Source organism: Rhinolophus sinicus, chromosome 2, assembly GCF_057876585.1.
Source record: "Rhinolophus sinicus isolate RSI-liver-muscle chromosome 2, RSI-T2T, whole genome shotgun sequence".
Lineage (NCBI taxonomy): Eukaryota > Metazoa > Chordata > Mammalia > Chiroptera > Rhinolophidae > Rhinolophus > Rhinolophus sinicus.
The window spans coordinates 36,291,747-36,311,806 of record NC_142502.1 but is presented as its reverse complement, the minus strand read 5'-3'; the positions used below and the strand labels follow the sequence as shown (position 1 = coordinate 36,311,806).

The 20,060-nt window shown below is 37.7% G+C and overlaps 1 protein-coding gene across 2 annotated transcripts in view; it reads left to right on the top strand.

The window, feature by feature from the left end:
• The first annotated feature begins 6,532 nt into the window (after positions 1-6,532).
• Positions 6,533-20,060, top strand: part of HSF2 (heat shock transcription factor 2) — a 29,324-nt gene continuing 15,796 nt past the window's right edge. For both annotated transcript variants that reach the window (XM_019740979.3, XM_019740978.3), the window contains exons 1-4: positions 6,533-6,740; positions 15,883-15,991; positions 16,152-16,279; positions 17,147-17,271. In XM_019740979.3, coding sequence (XP_019596538.1) covers positions 6,648-6,740; positions 15,883-15,991; positions 16,152-16,279; positions 17,147-17,271 — 455 coding nt within the window. In that variant the 5' untranslated portion in view covers positions 6,533-6,647. The remainder of the gene's footprint in view (positions 6,741-15,882; positions 15,992-16,151; positions 16,280-17,146; positions 17,272-20,060) is intronic.

Sequence of the window (20,060 nt, the reverse complement as noted above, 5' to 3'; positions counted from 1 at the left end):
TGACAATCTAATGATTTTGCTGAAATAAAAGAAAAAATGTTATAGAATAAACATGATTTATGAATTATATATGTCTTTATTAGTCACCTACAACACCGCTTCCCAATCGACACAATATCAGACAATAATTAAATTTGACCTTCTTGGATATTTTGCCAACTTAGTGTGTCTTATAAAAACTACAGCTTTAAACATTTCTTTCAAATATGTTATTATGAAGATGCATTTGTCAAGGTAGGAAAATATAGCGTATTCTATTTAACAGCTTGGCAACCTTATTTGTGATCTTTAAAATAGGTATGTGGGCCTCCATTTTTACTTTTGCTACCCAAATCTTACTTAAGCTACCCAAATCTTCGGACTACCTGGAAAGCGCTTTGAATAAAAGACCTAAGAATTCTAAGGTTAGGCACCTACAGAAGGGCATAGGCTACTGTGTCAAGATATCTTGATGCCCAGTATAGTGAAGAGTGGGGAAAGCCAACAACGGTGTCTAGACAATACACATATGCTTAACTTCATTCATTTCAGTAAGGAAAAATCATTTCCACTTCCATTATCCTAATAACAAAACCTCTAGTATTGTTAAAAAAAAAAATTAAGATAAAGCCTTCATAGAGCAGGCTTTTGATTAGTCTTTCAAATGCTAAGTAACCACTGCTGGAGCATACGTTCCTAATTCCGGTATTTCAAATGTTAACTAACTGCCCCTAGGGTGTAAATTACAATGAACTGTCACACTACATACCATTGTTTAGATAGCAGCATTTAAAAGTAAATTATAGTAAATGCTACAATCACCATATATAAGGGCTTTATAAATCAAGAATTAGCAGTTCTTTCATGTGTTCTCGCAAATCCTCGATTGAAACAATGCCAGACTTTTCTCTGAAAGGTCAGAAGTCATTCAATTCTGTCATAAGATCCCTCTATTTGATCTCTGCTGTATCGATAGGCACTGTGTGCACAAGCTAGAAAGGACATCTCCCTTTCCAGCTAGTCCCTGAATGCTGCTCATAGTACTTGGCTAAAGTTTAAAGAGGTCGTAAGGGTTCTAATCATTGCCACCTCTCCCTACATACCTCTCAGAACATGGCACACAGCTGACAGTGGCTGCCTCCTCAGTGAAGCTGACTTCTCCCGTTTAATTTTATATTTAAGGTATGGGTAGACTTCAATACTCTAACCATATGACCCAGCTCATTTACTCTTTGAGGAGGCTCAGATCTTCACCATCACATATTTTGAATAAAATAAATCATTTTACCTCACTATATAAAAAAAATGAGGTCCAAACCCCATCTATCTTGGCTACCACCTCCATTTGGAGCAAGACCAATCTCAGGAGAATGAAAACTGGAGCCATAAGGTGATGCCATTTTAGTGGAAATAGTGGAAAGCTTACAAGTATATCACAGGCCAAGTTACTAATCTACTACATTTGTCTAATGCATCCAAGCCTTTTAAGTTTTCTAGCCTAGAGTTTTCTTTCTCATCAACGTCTCTCTGCATGGGTCTGGTCCTCCACCAAAATCTTGATTTGTGGGGTACACAGATTCCTTCCATTTATCAGCTGGCTGTTGGCGTACCTGTGAAAGAGTATTTCCGCCCTGCTTCCAGAAAAACTAAGAGCTGCGTTAAAGTTTTAGATCCCTCATGTGTACTAGCTGCCCTAGGTTTAGAAGGCTTACTTAGCTTGATGATTCCCTGCTTCCTGTCCAATATAAACAACTGGAAGAGGCTGACGATCATTCCGGCTTGCCTGGGCTGAGGTAGTACCTGAGTTGGAAGACTTTCAGTACTAAAACTGGAAAGTGTTTACTTTGCCTGGACTACTTTGCCATTCTCGTTTGGTGACTTGCTGGATTCTAGCAAATTGGGCATACAGTGGAAGAGTCATGTAAAACAGTCCTGGTGCAAGTCTGGTACAAGTAGTGCTAACACATTTTCTAATTTAAAAGCTCCTCCAGTGAGTGCCTTTTGCACCCAAGTTGTAGCCCTAGAAAAACGTAAGTTCTTCTTTGACCTTCTTGAAAATTTTAAGAAATTAGCTTTCACAGTCTTCTAGCTCTCTATTTATTCAAACGCCTACTAGGGGGTCTTTAAGCATTTGGCCACTGTCACCTAAGAGTTGTTTGTTTCAAAGGACCTCAAGCCTGGAACTATATGACATTCCATTAATGTCTGGCATTTCCAGGATTCTTACATTTGCTCCACTAATAGCTCCTCAATCACTTGCCTCTCAGTTAAGCTATGCTTAAGCTCTCCTTGTCTTCATTTTCTTCTCTTATTAACTAAAAAGTATATATGAACTGAGACGTAATAAATTGTAAGGAGTTTCCTTACTAGATAGAGGACATTTTACCCAAAGGGCTTCAAAAACTAAAACTATTCATTCAACAAATAATTATTTAGCCATTCCTGTATTATTAGCATTGTGTTTACTGCTAAGGATACAAGAGTGAATGCTGCAAGCACAATCTGTCAGGCTAATGAGGGATTCCGAGAAGTAAATGAGCAATAGCAGTGTGGCAAATACCATGAAGGTCAAATTCCACATGCTATGGGAGCATATGGGAGAAACAACTAATCCACATTTGATGCTCATGGAAGACTAAACGGATGGTTAGCCCTCAAGATCGTGTATTCGTTGCTTAATCAACAAATATTTATTGAGAGGCTAATGTGTACCAGGCACTGTGAAAGCCATTGTAGGTCAGAATAAATGTAAATATGACATAGTCTTATGTGGAGTTTCATAGTCTAATATGAAAAAAAAAAACACATGAAAGTGAATAATTACAAATGATGTAATAAGGGCTGTAATAAATGCCTCCAGTGAAGGTGTCACAAAAAAGACGACTTCTACATGGAATTGTACTTGACCTTGAAAGTTAAGGAGGAACTCACAGGATAATGGGGAAGAAATGCTCTCCAGGCAGAGGCAACAGCTTGCAGAAATATTTAGAAGTGTGAAAGAACATGGCCAGTATGGTAACTACACGCAATTAGGTTTGGCTAAGGGTACTGTGTTTGTGGAGCGTTGTGGGCAGTGACTGGAATGGTAGGTAGCATCAGATCATAGAAGGTCTTTTATGCAACCTCAAGGGGTTTGGATTTATCCTGAAAATTATGGGGAATCACTAAATGGTTTTAAGTCAGGAAGTGATCTTTTCAGATTTGTGTTTTAGAAAGATACCTGTAAAGATTGTGAGAGTGGACTGGAGGAACAAGCAATTCATCTGAACCTCAAAACCACTCTGTGAAGTGAGTATAGCAGGTATTTTCACTTCGTTTATACAGAGGGATCCTACTTTGGAGGTGTCAGGTGATTTGCCTCATGTTTCCTAGGTCATTCCAAAATTGAACAAAATAACACTTTGTCCAGATAGGAATGTACATGGAAACCTCAGTACAGTTGAGTAATGTTATCCTTGAAAATAATCTTTAAAAGTTCTGTTTCTACGGCTGATTCAAACTAATTTTGCATAATTGATTAGACAGAATTTGTACAGTCTGAATCAGATGCTTTGAATCATCAAAGTGCCCCACAATATGCTTTTCTATTCCCTAGGCAAACCCTGGGTCACTGATATTTTCTAATGTTATCCTAAATTTTCTAAATCTTACACTACAGGCTACAAATGAGCCATGGAAATATTCCAACATTTTTCTTTGGTGTCAGAAGGAGGCCATTCACTTTAAGAAAGTGACATTTGTAGCCTCTAATATTGTAAACATTTCAAAATTGTTGACATTAGCTCAAATTTGTTTCTTCTGACATTTGTGGGATATTGTGGGTGGCAAATAATTGTGAATTAAAAAACTTGGTTTTGTTTGCTCCTCGGTTTTATAAATAAGTGCAAATGAGCCAATGCTGATTTTCTCTTCCCTCAGAATGTCTCTAGTCAATAAAGTTTTCAAACAGTTTATTAATTACAATAAATATTAAGAATTAAGTTCATAGAAAAAGAAAATACAGTAGTGTAAATTATTCCTGAAATGTCTGGATTTTGTCAAGAGATGAAGGGTAACAAAAAGTCTGTATATGTTTGCAAGGAAAGGTCAGTTTACTAACTTTTTCTCTATAACAGTAGTTCTCAAAGTGTTGGCCCAGGACCAGCAGCATCTGTATCACCTGGCAACTTGTTAAAAATACAAAGTCTTAGCCTGAACCCTGTGAGTGGGGTTGGGGGAGAAGCAGCAATCTGTTTTTTCAGAAGCCCTCCAGGTGATTGTGGTGTAGGCTAAAGCTTGAGGCACGCTGGTGTAAAGGGAAAAAAAGCATATGTTTCAGACTAGAAAAGACAAAATGGTTTCAATTCCAACTTCAGCCATGTGATTTTAGACACATAATCTATTTCCTGGTGCCAACACCAGATATCTGGTTAATAACTTAGCTCCTTAGTGTCCTTATGAGTTTTACAAATACTGCCTGATAAGTGATTTTTGCTCATTTGTTATATTGACAGTCTTTCCCCTCCAAGTGATTTGGATACATGCTTAATTTTAAGAACTATTGGTCTATAAGATCTAATACACTGGAAGCACACCAGTTACATAATCTAAGGGGACAGTGCAAAATGAAAATGCAGGATCTCTTGTTCAAAAATTAAGAATTTCGAGATGGTGATAACAGAGCATTAAACCAAGTAAAGGGTTCTACTAAGCACAGGCCTATTAACTGTACAGATTGAATGTCCAAAGAGGATTTTCTGCTTGTATCTAACCACACCTTTTCTTTTTTCAGATGGAAATAATACAATGTTATGAAAAGAGGCCACATTTCTCCCTCAGATACTACCGATCTTATCTCCTGAACTGTGCTGTTCATAGACAGACCATGCTCGTTAGTCTCTCCATCTCTGCTCACTGTTGTCTTCCTTTACATTTGTACTCCAGACCCAACTTACGGTCCCAGCCTCCATGAAGTCCTCCCTTACCGTCTTAACTCACTTAAACTCACTTAACTCACTTAAAAGCCACCTTAACTCACTTAAAGTCTTTCTAAACTTTTCAAGTACTTGTTTTAGACCATAAATTTAGCTCTTAGTTTTTAAATATTAATGATTGTTGATCACTGTGTTCATGTTGTTTCTTGAATTAGAATATAAATTAAGCTTCAAGATGGTACCATCATCACACAAAGGAAAGAGCATAGCATTTTGAGTCCTGGGTGTAAGTATCCTCTCTCATTTACTAATTGTGATGTAGGTAAATTAATTCACTTTCGAGCCTTAGAATCTTCATTGGAAAAACGTGATAATAGACCTACTTCCTAGGGTTGTTGTGAGGATTAAATAATACATATAAAATCCTGGGCACGTATAAGGGCTCATCAAACATTAGTTTCTTTATCAGATGTATGCCACTACACATCTGATTTTGCTTCAGCAAACACAGTGCTGAACATAAAAGTCAGTATTCAATAATCATTGCTCATTGGGAATTGTATTTTATTTTTTTAATGTATTATTTCACGTTCCCAGTAAGCCAATCCTTTGTTAAATTTTGTATAGTGTTATCATCACCGACTTGTTATAATTCTTTATAGTCTCAAAGCATTTGCACACCTGTTATGTTAGTATTACCTTACATCGGTGAAAAGAGAGAGACTCCTATTTCCAATGAGGAAATGGAAAAGATTAAGGAATTAATCTTTGACACTGACAGATCAAGGAATTGCTCTAAATTACATGTTAGCAGTTAAATTTAATATCCACTAAAGTGTCCTCAAAGCTGGATCTAAAAGATAGGCTGACTACTTGTCCAATATTTTTTTCCACTATAACCAAGCTATCTCCACAAACAATCTCTGTAAAGCTCATATGGGAACAATTATTTCAGTTGATTAAAATAGTATAAGTAAGACTATTTCTTTTTATGCTGAGCACATAATGGGCATTCAATGTCTGTTGAAGTAAAAACACCATGTAAGGCTCCTGTTATAGATCCAGGTTCACAGCAGTACATGCTTAGTAAAGAGTGAGTTATCTAAATTCCTCTTTTTTGATAAACGTATTTTAAAGGGCCCATTTTTTAATTAAAATTTAAGGACAAGGTTCCTAATATCCAAGATAGTTTCAACGTGAGGCCTAGCACAACATGCTTGAAACCCAGCCCACACCCCCATCTGAATTACTACACTCCCTCCTGCTGACTGGCGCAAACCACACATTGCCCGCTACACATATGACTCAGGCCTGTGAGGACTTTTTGTAGACTCTCAGCAACAGCCCAGGAACCCAAAACTGTTTCCACGTGAAACAACCAAACACAGTAACCTAGGCCAAAAGTCCGCTACAGTGAAAGCTCTTGTATAAAAGGCGAATGAGAAGGCAGCGCCCCCCTTCTGCTCCCACCCTCACGTCCGCAGCATCCAATCGCTTATGTCTGTCCTGGGTCGGCGCCCGGGATTGGCCGAGAACGAGACCCGCGCGGGACCAGCGAGCACAGGCGAGCGCGGAGACTTGTCTATCACGCGCGGCCTCGGGGCCTCCCCGCCTCGCGGAGCGCCTGGCGAGGTTGGGGGGCGGGGCCCGGGAACCGCTGCGCCTGCGTTGTGGGCGTTCTCCCGGAGCAGCTGCCGCCGCCGCCGCTACCGCCGCGTTCGGGTATAGAATTTGGAATCCTGCGCCTGGTTAACAATGAAGCAGAGTTCGAACGTGCCAGCTTTCCTCAGCAAGCTCTGGACGCTTGTGGAGGAAACCCACACCAACGAGTTCATCACCTGGAGCCAGGTACGGGTCAGGGTACGGCGGCCTCCGAACCCCCTGGCTAATCGCCGCGTCTCTCGCTTTCTCCTGTAGCGTTGTGTCTTAAGGCCTGTGGCCCGACACCCTGTGCGAGGCCCATGGGGTGGCGGTGCGGCGCGGTCCTCGGCATTCGGACCCGCGGAGGACCCCTTGTATTGTTCACGCGGGGAACTGCGAGGAGCCGCGGGGCTCCCGGCCGGCGCAGCTCGCCCAGGCCGCGATGGGGGAGGGGCGGCCCGCCCGGAGCGCCGCGGTCCGGGAGGCCCCGTAACGGTCCGGATCGTTCGTCGTTCGGAACCCGCCGGGCGGAGCGAGGGCGACGGTCGAGCCGAGGGCGCGGGAGCCACGTTACTGCACACTCATCCTTCGTCCTCTTGCCCGACTCGCGGTTTACGAATTTCCGAGGGCACAGGCAGCCCTGGGCCGGGATCTTCAACGCCGGGGTTTAACAGAGGAAATCTACCTCAGCGACCCGATTATCGTCACTAAACACACACTCACTCACACACACACATTCACAGCCACACGCATACACTCACCCATCCACTCACCCACCCACACCTCTTTGCATCTGAGATCTTTATGAGGCAAGCAGAGAAGTAGGCAAACGTTCAAATGCAGGTTACTGCTTATCGGTAGGTTTTAAAATATGTAGAAAATGGTACATTATTCTTTGGAGATTCTGAGCCATTTGTATAAATGGATTTTTATGATTAATTTAATAAAACTTAATAGACAGGTGTTCAGTAACTTATTGAGGAGCTAAAATGAATCACTAAATTTCACTGGAACAGTTGCCGGCAGCGGTATATGGATGCCATGATTACTAGTTTGATCCCAACTGCCACTAAACCGGGATAAGCTCTTATCTTGTCTGGCCTAAGTTTCATCACCCATAAGATGATTGGGTTGCCTAGATGATCCAAGACCCCATCTACTTCGAAATACTAAGATTCTGAGCAGAATGATTACTGCATAAACAGTGCATTTGTGTTAGGATACACTCTTAGGCTTTTGGAATCATTTTGTGAAGGGGAGTGGATTTCTCCTGTGGTAGATGATCATCTGATCTGTTTGGGATATTTTCTTGTTTAGAGGTTTGGAAAAGAATAAGAAAAACCTACCTGCACAGTGCCTGGCACCTGTTAAATCTTGAGTAAATGTTATCTTCTTTCTCCATTTCTTTTCTGATCCTTTCCTCCTATTACAAGAACTCTCAGTTTTATTATTTACTTTTGTCTTAACAGGGAGCACTATATTGAATATATGAAGTTTTGACTACTATAACACCATATTCTGTGTTACATTACTGTCATTTGTTCATTTTTTATCTTCTAGGACTTAATTTTCTTGAAGGTTGGTGTATCATCAGCTGGATGGTGTACATTAAGCATTTGATGAATTCTGTACAGTTTTACAAAGGTGAAAATAGGGAAGGCAGCCATCAGCATACGCTTAAAAATAAACAGATGTCTCATGCTTCTCATCAGTCAGAAGGATTAAAAGTTGACAAGGGTGGATCAGCACAGACCGCTGTTGTTCAGTCTTGTATTCCTGTTGGAGATCGTACTGAGAGTACCCCCCACCCAAGCTGACTTTTATACCATTTTGGCTTGGATGGGCCTTTTTGTTTTTATTGCCTAGACATGGTACCTAAGTATATTGGTAATTGGTTTTAACTAAAGGGTATTATGTTGGTGTCAGGTCTGATGAATTCTCATTAGTCAACATATTTTAATAACATTCTTATGGGCAGTATCAAACATGAAGAGTTTCAAACTAATACATAAATACATCATGAATTCTAAGCCAAATAAACCACTTAAAAATCATTCTTATTTATCCCATTAAGTCAAAGCTTAACTACACATTTTCTAATACATAACGGGACATTTAAAATATAAGGGAGAACAGGGATAGTATATGTGCCAGGGACACAGTAGGTACTTAATAAATGTTTGATGAATCAGTAAAGTCCTTGAAATATGTAATGGAAAAGTGGTAGGAATAATAAAGATAGACTTACGTTTGAAAAGAGTCTTAGAGATCATCTTAGTTTAGCCTCATCATTACATAGATGAGAATTTGAGGCTTAGACAGGCCAGATGAGTTATTAATAATTACAAAGCTAGCCATTATTGGAGGTGGAAACCTAACAGATTTCTGACCTAGATCAGTTGTCCACCAACATCACTACACTTAATATAGGTTGGCACAATATTTAGTTACCAAAATGTTACCCCTCCACGAGTCAGCGGACAGTTCTGGATTAATGTTGTCTAGGGCTGTTTAGTGGCTTAGGCACGCTGTCTGTCTTACCCACAGATATTTTCCAAAAGCAGTGTTAACAATCAAAGGTAAAACTTTAGTTAAACAATGATGTTAGATGGAAAAAAAACAAAATAAGTTACTCTCATCTTTTAAAATTTGCTATTTGTGGTTGTTTCTGGTTTCCTTCAAACTGGTCTTGCTGAAATTTTGTTGAGGTAATTTAGCATTTATACTTTCTAAGTGAAAATCATATTAAGACCTTTTAGAAGCGGCAGATGTTTTGGAAACCAGGCAATACTTTATGCAATATATGTGTATTTTTTTACTTGAAAAATAACTTACTCCTCTAGCTTGAGTAAGGCAAGTGGAGAAAACTCTTACCAACTGCAGTTTGAAAAGGTTGGCTTACTATTCCTAAAGATGTAAATAACTTTAATTTTCTTTGAAACTTGTTATATGACAAAAATGAAATAAACCCCCCCTTGTCATCATTATATATAGAAATGTATTCCAAGTGATCAAAATTATACTGAGTGTGTTATTGTTTCAAAGACTAGAAATTACTTTAGATCCAGAGTATCTCTAAAACATATTGTATATTTTTTTTCCCTCATATTCTCCCCAGGGAAGTTTCTTTTTACTTTCTTTTTTTTTTTGTTTTACATTTCCTGTAACTTCAAAATTTTATGTAACTATTTTGGTTCTGGTAGACAATCTATTGCCAAATCAAGGACAGAGATAGTACTGTTGGACAACCTAAAGCTGTTTCAATTGTCACAGAGTCCGAAACAGACGACAGGTTTAGCTTGGAAGCAACTGGGAAACTTGATATTCAGGGACGAGGTTATGGAAGTTAAATGGAAGTTCTTGCCATTGATAGTGAGGAACAGCCTTTACTGTTACTGATATTTGATACTTGTGTATGTTGAAGTGAAGCAGTGTAAAATAAGGAGAAAACTGGGAAGTCATTGTTTTACCAGTGTTACTACAGTGTTTCCCTGAAAATAAGACCTAACCGGAAAATAAGCCCTAGCATGATTTTCAGGATGACATCCCTTGAACATAAGCCCTAATGCGTCTTTTGGAGCAAAAATTAATATAAGACCCGGTCTTGTTTTCGGGGAAAACACTGTATCTTTGTCTTTGTTCTTCAGATTTCGTGAGAAGACGAATAAGTAATTTCCATAAAGGCCTCATATCCACATTTTTGTGCCTTGTGGTATTCTCTACTTCTCTATCCCTCTCATACCAGCAGACGAATCAGGAAATAGGAGGGAAAGGGAGCAAAAACAGGAATTGTCCAGTGTTCTCTGTTTGGGATGAATTTATGCTGTAGACCCTTTGACTTCCCAATGTTCTGGTATCATTTTGAACTTCTCAGATAGACGAAAGGGGAATGGCAAATATAAAGGCCTTGAACATGGCACATTCATATGATTGGAGAAGGCCCATGTGGTTAGAGTATCCTGAGAAAATGTGAGAGTGAGGTCAGAGAGGTAGACAGGAGCAGATGGTATAGGGCCTTAGGGCTGTGATAAGGAGATTGCGAATGAAAAAGCTAGTTAGAAGACTTATCAGTTTCCCCGCTGATATTGAAAATACTGTGGCTGAGACTAGGGTAGTAGCAATGGAAATGGTGAGGAATGGTTGGATTTGATACTTTGATGGCAAAGCTGCAGAACTTACTAATAAATTGGCTGGAGATGGAGGAGAGGCAGAGAAGCACTAAGATTGACTCAGATTTGGCCTGAGCAACAGGATAAAGGATACCATTTGCTAAGACGGGGGAATATTTTGAGAAATGCAGGTGGGGATTCTGTTTGGCCATATTGACTTTGAGATTACAAATGGATCACTAGTAGTAGTAGTTCATTTTGCTTACATTTTAATTGATCACACTTAGTCATATGGCCACACCTAATTTCAAAAGAGGTGGGGAAGTGCAGTGCTAGGAAGAAGGACAAATATTTCTGAACAGTCTGAATGACTTCCACAGTCCAAGACATTCAAATGGAAATGTTGAATAGGATGCTTGGATATGAGACTGACGTTCACAGTGAAGTTTTGAGCTTGTGAGTATTAAATCCATGGGACTAGGTGATATCATCCAAGAAGACAAATGAAGACAGAAGGAACTGAAAGGTAGGGTATTCCAATGTTTAGAGAGCATAAGGACGAGAAAAATCCAGCAAAAGAGATTGAGAAGGAATAGTGAGAGAGGAGGAAAAACAGGAACTGAGGTCATAGAAGTTACTAGAAGAAAGTAGTTCAAGAAAGATGATTAACTGTGTCAAATGCAGTTACGAATGTTGTTACATATCTTTGCTGGTGAATGTAAGCAAAATTTTTTCTAAGATATATATGCCTACATTGAAGAGTAGAATTGCTGGAAAATAAGGTATGAAATGTTCAACCTCAAGGTAGTTCAAATTATTTTCCAAAGGGATCAAACCAGTTAATACTCCTTTTAGCCATGCATGAGATTTTCCATTAAGCCACATCTTCAAAACTTGATACTATGCTTCCTAATTTTTGCCAATCTAATGGATGTAAAGTGTTACCTCAGTGAGGTCTTAATTTATAATTCCCCAAGTACTGATAAATTCAAACCTTTTTTTAAAAAATTAACTTTATTGGAGTGAGAATGGTTAGTAAAATTACATAGGTTTCAAGTGTGCATTTCTATAATACGTTATCTATATATCATGTTGTGTGCTCACCACCCCCGAATCAATTCTCCTTCCATCACCATATATTTGGCTCCTTTTACCCTTTTCTACCATCTCCCCCTCCCCTTACCTTCTGGTAACCACTAAATTGTTGTCTGTGTCTGAGTTTTTGTTTCTTTGTCTTTTTGTATTGGCCATTTGTGTTTCCTATTCTATGAAATTTGACCATTTTTCTATTGGGTGGTTTATCTTTTAGTATGTATAGGAACTCCTTGTATATTCTGTATATTCATTTTTGGATATATGTGCTGCCTATACCTTCTCTCAGTTTGTGCCTTTTTACTTTTAACAAGCAGTTCTTAATTTTAGTATAATTTAATATATCAGTCTTTTTTTATGGTTCATGCTTTTTCTTCAGGATATTTTCCTTTACCTACCTCAAGGAGAGAAAAATACTTTTCCATTTCTCGTCTTCTGAAAGGTTTAGAGGTTTGCATTTCACATCTTAAGTCTTTAATTCATTGAAATCGATTTTTGTGTGGTATGAGGGATCCAGTTTCATTATTTTTAATATATTTGGTTGTCCTAGCTCCTTATTGAATAGCTCCTTCTTTCCCCAGTGATATGTGTTGCTACCACTGTTTTATAGCAAAATTATATGTAGATATTGCGGTTTTGTTTCAGTGTTCTCTGTTCTTTTCATTGGACAATTACAAATCACATGTCTTAATTACTGTAGCTTTATATAAAAAAATCTTGCTTTTTGGAGGGCAACTTATTCTTCAGGAGTACTTTGACTATTGGTCTTTGCTCTTCCATACATGTTTCAAAATCAAGTTCCATTGCAGGGGTGGGAAACTATTGGGATTTTTATTGGAATTGCATTGAAACTATCAATCAGATTAGGGAAAATGGATATCTTTACAATACTGAGTATTCCCATGAACAAGGCATGTTTCTAAATTCATTTTATTTTTTAATAAAGTTTTATAATTTTTTGCAATTAGGTCTTGCACACCTTTGTTAGATTTCTTCCTAGGTAATTTATAGATGTAAGTGGTGTCCTTTAGTTAAAATAACATTTATTGCTGGTAATAACCAACAGCTATTGCTGGTAATTAGAAATACAGGTAACATTTGTATGGCGATCATAAATCAGTGAGCTCATTTTACTGATTGGGGTTCTCTTAAGGGTATATCCATAGCATCTGTAAAGGACACTTTTGTTCCTTTTTTCGGAACCTTATAACTTTAATTTGTTTTATTTTTTTGCAGTGCATAAGACCTCAGTAGGAGTGTCAGATAGAAACAGAGATCATGGGATTCCTTTTCCTTATTTTTAAAGGGAATGTTTGTAATATTTCCCCCTTTAGTTAATAGCTGTTAAAATTGAGAGTTTTTAATTTACGTTTTTGTTGTTAATGTCAAACTTAATTGGGTAACTTACAGGGGAGAGAGGCATGCCAGATGGAGGATACAGGAAAAAGTTGACTTTGGGGGAGTGGGAAGATAGGTTTGAAATAGACAATAGGTTGAGAAGATAGTTAAAGAACATTGTGTAAAAATGTTGACAATTGGAAATTCAAGTGTGAAATTTGAGATGGGCAGAGGTGTAGATGTGATAATCATCATACATAATAGTCAATAATTGGACACACTAGTGTAGATCAGATTGCCCAGAGAAAGAGTGTAAAAAGTGCCATGATCAAGGATAGAAACCTAAAAAAACACCACCTCTTGGTAGTAGGTGGAAGGCAATTAAAAGGAAGTATGAGAGATCGAGAGCCAATAGTGTATGGTTTCAAAACCAAGAGTAGACATTTAAAAAGGGGATTGTCAAGGAATGCCAAATGAAATGACACTGAGAAGTATAGGAAGAGCAGGACTGAAAAGAGGACATAGAATTTGGCATTTGACACTACTGGTTTTAGTAGTGTGAGGGAAACAAACCAACTTTTAGTGAAAGTTAGTAGATGGTCCTAAATTGGAGAAGGGGGTTTTAGTATATTTGTCAAATTTTGCAGTGAAGGAGAAGGTAAATGGGGTGGGAAGATAAGAGAGGGAAGTAAAGTAAAGGGAAAGCCTTTTTAAGGTAATAAAAACTGTATGTATTTTTAATTTTAAGTTATTACCTAATAACCAACACTAGTTATTATCAAGCTCTTTAAATTTTGCCAATGTAATAAGTAAAAATCATTATTTGTTTCGCTGTATGTTCAATAATGATTGAGACTGGGTCTCCCTAAAATTCACATTGAGTTTTTCATTTGTTAGAATTTTTTTTTTAATGCAGTTAATTAACCTTTTGTCATAATGTTTTGTGTATATACATAAAAATGAATTACAGGATTACATGGTAATTCTGTGTGTAATTTTATGAGGAACTACCATACTGTTTTCCCCTGCAGCTGCACTAGTATGCATTTCAACCAGCAGTGCACAGGGGTTCCAATTTCTCTGCGTCCTCAACACTTGTTTTGTTTTGTGTTTTTTTTCTTTCTCTCACTGTGTGTGTGTGTGTGTGTGTGTGTGTGTGTGTGTGTGTTAATGACCATCCTGTGAAATGGTTATCTCTTGGTGTTGGTTTTCATTTCCCTAATAAATAGTGATGTTAGGCATCTTTTCATATGTTTGTTGGCTGTTTGTGTATCTTCTTTGGAAAAATGTGCATTCACGTCCTTTGCCCATTTCTAATCAGGTTGTTGGATTTTTGTTGTTGAATTGTAGAGGTTCTTTATATATTATGGATAGTAACCCCTTGTTATATGAATACAATTTGAACATATTTTCTCTGATTACGTGACTTGGCTTTTCATTCTGTTGTTAGTGTTCTTTGCATAAATTTTTGTTTATTCCCCCCCTTCTTCCACCTCCCCTCCCCCCACTCCAGTTCAAGCCTTTATTTTTCAGTCTAGTTGTGTAGGACACAGCTCCCTGGCCCATGCTGGTATTATGAGCCTTGCCACCCCCCCACCACCCCCACCAGCTGAGGCAGTAGGTCATCGGTTGGCCGCCCACGGCAGCTCTCGCTGGCTGCCGGCCACTAATGGCAGCACACGGTAGCCCACAGCAGCACATAGCAGCCGGCGGCAGCTCATGGCAGCTGATGCCAACCTCTGGCTGCACATGACAGCCCAGCTCCAGGGAGAGCTGTTGTTCACAATCTTAGCTGTAGAGGGCGCAGCTCACTGGCTCATGTGGGAATCGAGCTGGTGACCTTGGTGTTAGGGACATGGCGCTCCAACCACCTGAGCCACTGGGCTGGCCCCACAAAAATTTTTTTTAAGTTTGAGGTAGCCCCTTTGTCTCTTTTTGCTTTTGTTGCCTGTGCTTTGGTTGTTATCTAAGAAATCATTACCAAATCCAGTATCTTGAAGCTTTTGCTCCTTGTGTTTTCTTCTAAATTTTTAATAATTTGAGCTCTTTGATCCATTTTGAATTAATTTTTGTATATTGTGTAAGGTAAGGGTTCAACTTTGTCCTTTTGCATATTAGTATTCAATTTCCAAGCATCATTTGTTGAAAAGACTGTCTTCCTCATTTATGGTCTTGGCACTCTTATAAAAAATCCTTGGATTGTATACGTGAAAGTTGATTTCTGGGCTCTCTATTCTGTTCCATTGGTCTGTCTTTATGGAAGTACCATGCTGTTTTGATTACTGTATTTCTGTAGTAAGTTTCAAATTAGTTTTTGTATGGAGGAGCAATTAGTGACTTAATTAATAACCAAATGTCTTACTGAATTCTCTTAACAGTTTTTCAATTGATTGTACAAAGATATAATTATATCTATTGCAAATAATGCTAAAATACTTCTTCCTCCCAAATTTTATCTTATTTTTGTCTAATTGCACTGGCTTTAAAACTATTAAATAATTATGCTGGCTACATATAGTATTTTTCTTGTTTCTGATTTAATGAAAATTCTTCTAATATTTCCCCATAGCATATGATGCAGCTTTTGATATGAGACACACCTCCTAAGCTTTTGAAGTTGACATCAAAAAGCTTAATTGCAGGTTGACATTTAATTGCAGTTTGGCACTTAATTAGGAGTTTATGTTGCCATTAACAGGAATAAAATATTTGTCTGAAGATATCGTGAAAGAATTTCCCAGCTTGAGAGTTCATGTGTATCATCTAGTGTCAGAGGGTCGTAACTAATTGACTTTTTTATTTTTTTTCAGAATGGCCAAAGTTTTCTGGTTTTGGATGAACAAAGATTTGCAAAAGAAATTCTTCCCAAATACTTCAAGCACAATAACATGGCAAGCTTTGTGAGGCAACTGAATATGTGTGAGTATGAACAGCAGTTTGTTTGGACTACTGTCATCAGCCACTGATTAAACCATTTTTTTTCCATTAGCATGATAAAGAGGAAAATATACTCCATAGAAGCACCATTATTTTTTTATTCTTCTCTGTTTTAGTCATCTGAATTTTGCATCTTTTTCAGATGGTTTCCGTAAAGTAGTACATATTGACTCTGGAATTGTGAAGCAGGAACGGGATGGTCCTGTTGAATTTCAGCATCCTTACTTCAAACAAGGCCAGGATGACTTGTTGGAGAACATTAAAAGGAAGGTGGGCTATTGTTACCATTATTTAATTAGGGCATTGCTGTGTAGTGTACTTGGCCAAAACTTATGTTTCAGTTGTTGAAATTAAGAATGTACAGAAATATACTGGTGTTTCTTGTTGGGATGACTTAGATTAATAAAACTTTAATTACTTCCCCCTACTTTATTTTTCCTGTTCCTCAACTACACTGAGGTCTCAGACACCTCCTAAAGGGAAGGAAAATGTTTGCATTCTGAATGAGGGTGAGGAGTCATTCATATTGGGATAGCTCACTCCTTTTATTTTAGCTTTAAAAATGTAAGCTCCTGCTAGAATGTAAAGCTCCCTGGAGGGCTATTTTTATCCAATGCCCTGCTGAATATCCAATGCCTAGAATAAGTCCCTTGCATATAGCAGGCATTTAATAATACAGTTGTTGAATGAATCTTTTGCTGAAATAAGATATTTTTTACCAAATCCACAAAAGGGGTGGGGTGGGGGTATTAAAAGTTAGTGAACCATGAAAGAAAATGCCCAAGCATGAAGCTGTTATTGCACACATTTAATTAAATGTAGAATGTGATCATAAAGAGACTTGGGGAAATTACAGGGAGTTTGGAAATGGAAAAAAAAAAAATGCCCCTAAGGTGTTCCTGCTTGTGGAAACTTCTCCACTTTTTTTTAATTTTTTTTATTTTTTTAAATAGACGGATTATTTCTTATCTTATCTCTTTGAGCTGTGAAGTTTATTCTTTCCCTAGAATCCTATTCTGGGTTTTATGGAACTAGATCTCACTTCCTGAACAGGCTACAAAAACCTCTTAATATAGGAAAGCTTTGAATTGCAATCATGGTATTTAATATTTATTTCGTAAATTTGCTTTTTGAAAGGTTTCATCTTCAAAACCAGAAGAAAATAAAATTCGTCAGGAAGATTTAACAAAAATTATAAGCAGTGCTCAAAAGGTTCAAATAAAACAAGAAACTATTGAGTCTAGGCTTTCTGAATTAAAAAGGTAAAGTATTATTTCCACATATAATTGTAATATGGGGGTTGGTGTGCATGTTGGGCATTGAAAGTTGGTATTTTAAGTACTTTTAGATCATGTTGTTGAAGCCAAGATCAAAGGTCATTTTTCTGTAAGTATTGGTCCCCTTTAGTTTTGATCTGGGATAGACTTTGCCCCAATATTGTATTTTCATAATGTTGATCAAAAGAATATATAAACATGGACATTCAAAACTATGATGCACAAGCCTAATTCATGAAACAATAGATCTTTAAATTGGCGTATGAAATATGATTCGACTTAGGTTAGCTTTTATATGATGTTCACACACACGTTAGGGCTCACAAGCCATAAGAAGTACTACATATGTTACCCATTCTTTCTTTTGTGATGGTTTTTAAAGACTTTTGTATGTGACCTATCTTAGGAAAAAGTAGGACACAAAAAATAGGGGGAAAAGTACACAGGAGACTTGCTCTACTTGATATTTATTTTACATAGACTGGGGAAAGTGTTCTTCAAACCTTTTATCTACAGAAAGATGATTTATTTTGTTTCACTACAGTTCTTGGTATTATTATTGTAAGTTGCCACAGTAACAGCTCATGTATAGAGTAGGTATGTGCAGCTTTTTTAGTAAAAGTAGCTGAGATTTTCTCTAATCCTAATAGGTGCCAAGGTCTTGAGAGTAGTTGTTTTACTTATTCTCCCTCCCATTGAGACTCATGTGGGGCATTAGTTTAACTATTCTTAAGTATCTTCATTAAAAAAAGTAACTTCATTCAAAAAAGTAACCTTGGACTTTGATTTCCTTTTTGAGTAAGCCTTAAACTTTTTTTTTTTTTTTTTTTAAGATTTTTATTGAGGAAGGGAAACAGGACTTTATTGGGGAGCAGTGTGTATTTCCAGGACTTTATTGGGGAACATTGTGTTTTTCCCAGGACCCATCAGGTCCAAGTCAAGTTGTTATCCTTTCAATCTAAGTTATGGAGGGCACAGCTCAGCTTCAAGTCCAGTCGCCATTGTTCAATCTTAATTGCAGGGGGCGCAGCCCGCCATCTCTTGCAGGAGTCGAACTGGCAGCCTTGTGGTTGGGAGCATGCGCTCCAACCAGCTGAGCCATCCAGGCACCCGGAAGCTTAGCGACAGCTCAGCTGAAGCTCCTTGCCTTCATTTTAGCTGCAGAGGGTGCAGCTCACTGGCCCATGTGGGAATCAAACCGGCAGCCCTGTTGCCCAGAGCTTGCACTCTAACCAACTGAGCCACTCGTCCTCCCCAAGCCTTAATTTTAAGTTTTCCCATTTTGCATATTTTATTTAACCACTTATGCTGGTTTGCTGTGTGTATCTTGTATCTGTTGAGGTGCTGTTTGACCCAGTTTCTTGAATCTCAGGATTAGTCCTTAAGGAATAGGATCCCAAATTCATTCTTTAAGTCTTAGAGGTAACCATTCTCCTACTTACCTTTAGTAGACAGATGACAGTATCATACATTTCTGAGTCAAAAATAGCACAGTATTTATTTGGTTGGTATTAAAGAAAGTCTCATTTTCAGTACCCTCCATATGTAAATCCAGTGCTTTTTGTAATAGCTTGGATTGAGGAAGATAGCTTTTGTGGAATTAACAAAAGAGTGAAAATTAAACATTTAATAGGTGTTTAATGTCCTCTCAGCATTATCATTGCTGCTAACATTAATAACTCAATGCAGTTTCAATTAAAAATGGTGAATGAAGGAAAAGAACTACCATGTTTCCCTGAAAATAAGACCTAGCTGAACAGTCAGCTCTAATGCGTCTTTTGGAGCAAAAGTTAATATAAGACCCGATCTTATTTTACTGTAATACAAGACCGGGTCTTATATAATGTAATATAATATAATATAAAATACTGGGTCTTATATTAATTTTTGCTCCAAAAGACACATTGAAGCTGATTGTCCGGCTAGGTCTTATTTTCGGGGAAACACAATGTTTAGTACTCGACAAGTTATTGGTTTGTTATATATCTACATATGCTTTGAAAAGACAAATATTTTTTAGTGTTTTCATATGCTTGTGTTTGAGGCAGATCTTAAGATAGACAGTTTTAGAGTCTGACAGACTTTAGTTTGACTTCAATACTTAGCAAATTACCTGCGTGATCTTGGGCAAGTTTTGAGTCTCAGTGTCCTCATCTATAAAATAGAGTCAATAAGTCCTTTCTTGATAGATTTTAAAGAAGTTTAAATAAGTAATACACATAAAATGCTTAGCACAATGCCTGGAGCATAGCAAGTGCTAGCTAGGTAAATGTCACTTCCTTTTAAGAATTGTTTCATAAACACAAGTTCTGAATTCAGTTGGTAGCCATAGTTGAAAGGTTAGCGTAAACAAGAAGTAATGAACCAGATTATCAGGAATAAATTGCCTCAATTTATTGGATGTGGTCATGAGTCTTAAAGTTTTATGTCTGTATTGCTATGAGTAAAAGATACTACAGTTATGAAAGAATGATTCTAAATTCGAGTCAAAATAATTGCCATTGTATATAATTGAATCAGAGATTTTCTAGTCTCATAAAATGTATAGTAAAAGCTAGTTAAATCCTTACTGGTGTTGTTTTTTTAAAAAATAATTTTTATTATTTTTTTTAATTTAAAAAAATTTTTTATTCCCATTGAACCCCCCTCCCCCTCGCCCTTTGGCAATCATCAGCCTGTTCTCTATATCTGTGGTGTTCTTTGGTATGCTTAATTCAAGATATTGAGGCCTGGCTTCCTGGCTGAATTTTCTTGTTTGTTTTGTTTTTTTAATA